The sequence below is a fragment of the Trichosurus vulpecula genome, chromosome 5 (genome assembly GCF_011100635.1).
Source record: "Trichosurus vulpecula isolate mTriVul1 chromosome 5, mTriVul1.pri, whole genome shotgun sequence".
Lineage (NCBI taxonomy): Eukaryota > Metazoa > Chordata > Mammalia > Diprotodontia > Phalangeridae > Trichosurus > Trichosurus vulpecula.
The window spans coordinates 46,943,278-46,946,729 of NC_050577.1; the positions used below are offsets into that span (position 1 = coordinate 46,943,278).

Genomic DNA, 3,452 nt, shown 5'->3' on the forward strand with positions numbered 1-3,452 from the left:
TTCTGAGTCAGTGCTTCTTCACACCCATCAACAAAAGTCAAAAGACCTCCTGAGGTGTGAATCCTAACCAGGTTCAGAAGTTTTGGCCCCTCCCCCTTCTCCTTTCCCAGCTCCCCACCCTGTGGGTGGGTTGCATAAAAGGGCCTAGGAGGAGAGGAACACACTCAGATCCTGAGCTCAGCAGACTGCTGCCTCCTGGCATCTGGCTTGGCTGCACCCCACCACCTTCTGTCTCACTGGTGAATTAGGCAGCAGCACAGCAGAGAACCCCACTTTTCTCCTTGCTTGAAGCCCTGACCTGGAATCAGCCGAACCTACCCTCTTTCCCTCCAGGCTTAGCTTGGGGTTCCTGCACACACCTTCCTGTCAGCATGGCACTTTCATCAGAAGAAGTTCTACTGATGGTAAAGAAGGTGCAGCAGAAGAAGCAGGATGGATCTCTGTACCTCATGGCACAAAGGATAGCTTGGGCACCTGAAGGCAAAGACAGCTTTACAACCAGCCATAGGTACTCAGACATTCAATGCCAGAAAATCAGTCCTGAAGGAAAAGAAGGAAATACTAAAATGCAGCTTCAGCTGGTCCTCAATGCAGGAGACACAATCAGCTTCCATTTTGCCAATGGAAGCAGAGCTATGAAGGACTTGGATGCTGTGACAGACCTTCTTCAGCAGGTGCTGCCCAAATTCAAGAAGAAAGCCAATAAAGAAGTGGAAGAGAAAAGCAGAATGCTGCAAGAAGATCCGGGAAGACAACAGGTACATTCTAATGAGAGTACTATGGAATCAAGAGGGAGGGAGAGAGGAAAACGAAGGGAGAGAGAGAAAGAAGGAGATTCTGATGGGAGAAGAGACAGAAAATCTCCTTCACCAGGCAGGAGGAGTACAAAAAGAGCAACAGCTCAGAGCTCATCTGCTCTGGGTGAGCCTCCAACAAAGAAGAAGAAAGACAACTTGGAGCCACTCCTCACTCATGCAGGTGGTGCTTATATTCCTCCTGCGAAGCTCAGGCTGATGCAAGAACAGATTGCAGATAAAAACAGCTTAGCTTACCAAAAGATGAACTGGGAGGCCTTGAAGAAGTCAATCAATGGTCTTACCAATAAAGTGAACATTTCTAATGTAGGGGTGATCATTTATGAACTCCTTCAAGAAAACCTGGTTCGGGGCAGGGGATTGCTGTCTCGATCTGTTTTGCAAGCACAAAGCGCATCTCCAATCTTTACCCATGTTTATGCAGCCCTGGTGGCAATTATCAACTCCAAGTTCCCCAACATTGGAGAACTCATCCTAAAGAGGCTCATTCTCAATTTCAGAAAAGCCTATCGAAGAAATGATAAGCAGCTTTGTCTAGCCGCTTCAAAATTTGTTGCCCATCTTTTTAACCAGAATGTGGCACATGAACTTTTATGCCTGGAGATGCTCACCTTACTTCTGGAAAGACCAACAGGTGATGGTGTCGAAGTGGCGATTGGAATTCTGAAAGAGTGTGGCCTCAAATTAACAGAGGTATCACCCAGGGGGATGAATGCTATCTTTGAACGCCTTCGAAACATTCTCCACGAATGTGAAATGGACCGACGAATTCAGTATATGATTGAAGTGATATTTGCGGTCCGTAAGGATGGATTCAAGGATCACCCTGTTATTCTGGAAGGACTTGATCTAGTAGAGGAAGAAGACCAGTTCACTCATATGCTTCCATTGGAAGAGGACTATAATCCAGAGGATGTACTTAATGTCTTCAAGCTGGATCCTAATTTTATGGACAGTGAAGAGAAATACAAAACTCTTAAGAATGAAATTCTTGATGAAAGGGACAGTGATTCAAACACAGACCAAGATGCTGGAAGTAGTGAAGAAGAGGAGGAGGAAGAAGATGAAGGGGAGGACGAAGGACCCAAAGTGACTATTCATGACCAAACAGGAACCAATCTGGTGTCCTTTCGTCGGACTGTTTATCTTGCTATCCAGTCGAGTTTAGATTTTGAAGAATGTGCTCACAAATTGTTGAAAATGGAGTTCCCCGGCAGCCAAACAAAAGAACTTTGCAACATGATACTTGACTGCTGTGCCCAACAGAGGACGTATGGGAAATTTTTTGGTTTGTTGGCAGGGCATTTCTGCATGCTGAAAAAGGAATACATGGAGGCCTTTGAGGGTATTTTCAAGGAACAATATGATACCATACATCGACTGGAAACAAACCAATTGAGAAATGTTGCCAAGATGTTTGCTCATCTCTTACATACCGATTCACTTCCATGGAGTGTTCTTGAATATATAACACTGAGTGAAGAAACTACTACCTCTTCCGGCAGGATTTTTGTTAAAATACTTTTTCAAGAACTTTGTGAATACATGGGACTTGCTAAACTTAATTCACGACTGAAGGATGCAACATTGCAGCCATTCCTTGAAGGATTGCTGCCCAGAGATAATCCCAGAAACACTCGGTTTGCCATCAACTTCTTTACGTGCATAGGTCTTGGAGGCTGAACAGATGAACTACGAGAACATCTAAAAAATGCAACCAAGATCGTCAGGGCAAAGAAACAGGATATTGGTTATAATTCTTCTTTGCAACACGACTAATGCGAAAATATGTTTAATGTAATTGAATATGTAGAGCCTATATCAGATTGCATGCCATCTTGGGGGGAAGGGGGAACCAGAGGAAGGGGGAGAAAATTTGAAACTCAAAAGCTTGTGGAACTGAATGTTGTAAACTAAAAATAAATAAAAGAAACAGGATATTGAGTTCTCAGATTCCTCCTCTTCCTCTTCAGAGTCTGACTGAAAACGGAGTAGGTGCATTTTCATCCACTATTAATAGGATACATTCACCCAAGGATGTAAAAAGCTGGGACAAAGAAGTAAGGCAGGGAGTAAATTCTGACCTAAGTGCTTATATCTCACCTCCTCAATTCTTCTGCCTTTATTCACCCTAGTCAAGAGACCAAGAAGCCCTTTGCCCCGCTGCCCGCACCACTGTGATGGCAAAGCTTTGTAAACTACACAATGATCTTGAAGGAAGACATTTTAGTCTTTAGCCCATACGTAATTCTGGGCTATTTGGTATTAGTCACCTGTTTGAGAGAGCTGCCACATTCTAAAGCCATGACATGGGACTCGATTCAGGAGCTCTTCTGCCATTTTGAGACACATTGACAGGTTAGATATTAAATATGGTCTTCTCAGACATATTCAAGCTCTGCCTGATGATAGGAAACATCTGTTCTACTCTGAAAACGTCCATTCAATAACTGAGCAGATCATGTTCCCAACCTGGAAAGGCCACCTTTTTTTAGGGACAGCCTGAGTCCCTGCTGGTAGGAGCAGGCAGGTTTGAAAAGTACATGGCGAATTCACCTCTTGTTTATCCCCTGGACATACCAAATGCAGGAGTCTCCAGAGTATAACAAGCAAAAGCAAGAGTAGGAACAGTCAGAC

The 3,452-nt window shown here is 44.0% G+C and overlaps 1 protein-coding gene across 1 annotated transcript; it reads left to right on the forward strand.

Annotated features, from left to right (window-relative positions):
• The first annotated feature begins 371 nt into the window (after positions 1-371).
• On the forward strand, positions 372-2,799 carry LOC118850862 (pre-mRNA-splicing factor CWC22 homolog). The gene is given in 2 exon segments (XM_036760503.1): positions 372-2,565; positions 2,750-2,799. Coding segments are annotated over 2 exon segments (2,244 nt in total).
• The last annotated feature ends 653 nt before the right edge of the window (positions 2,800-3,452 follow it).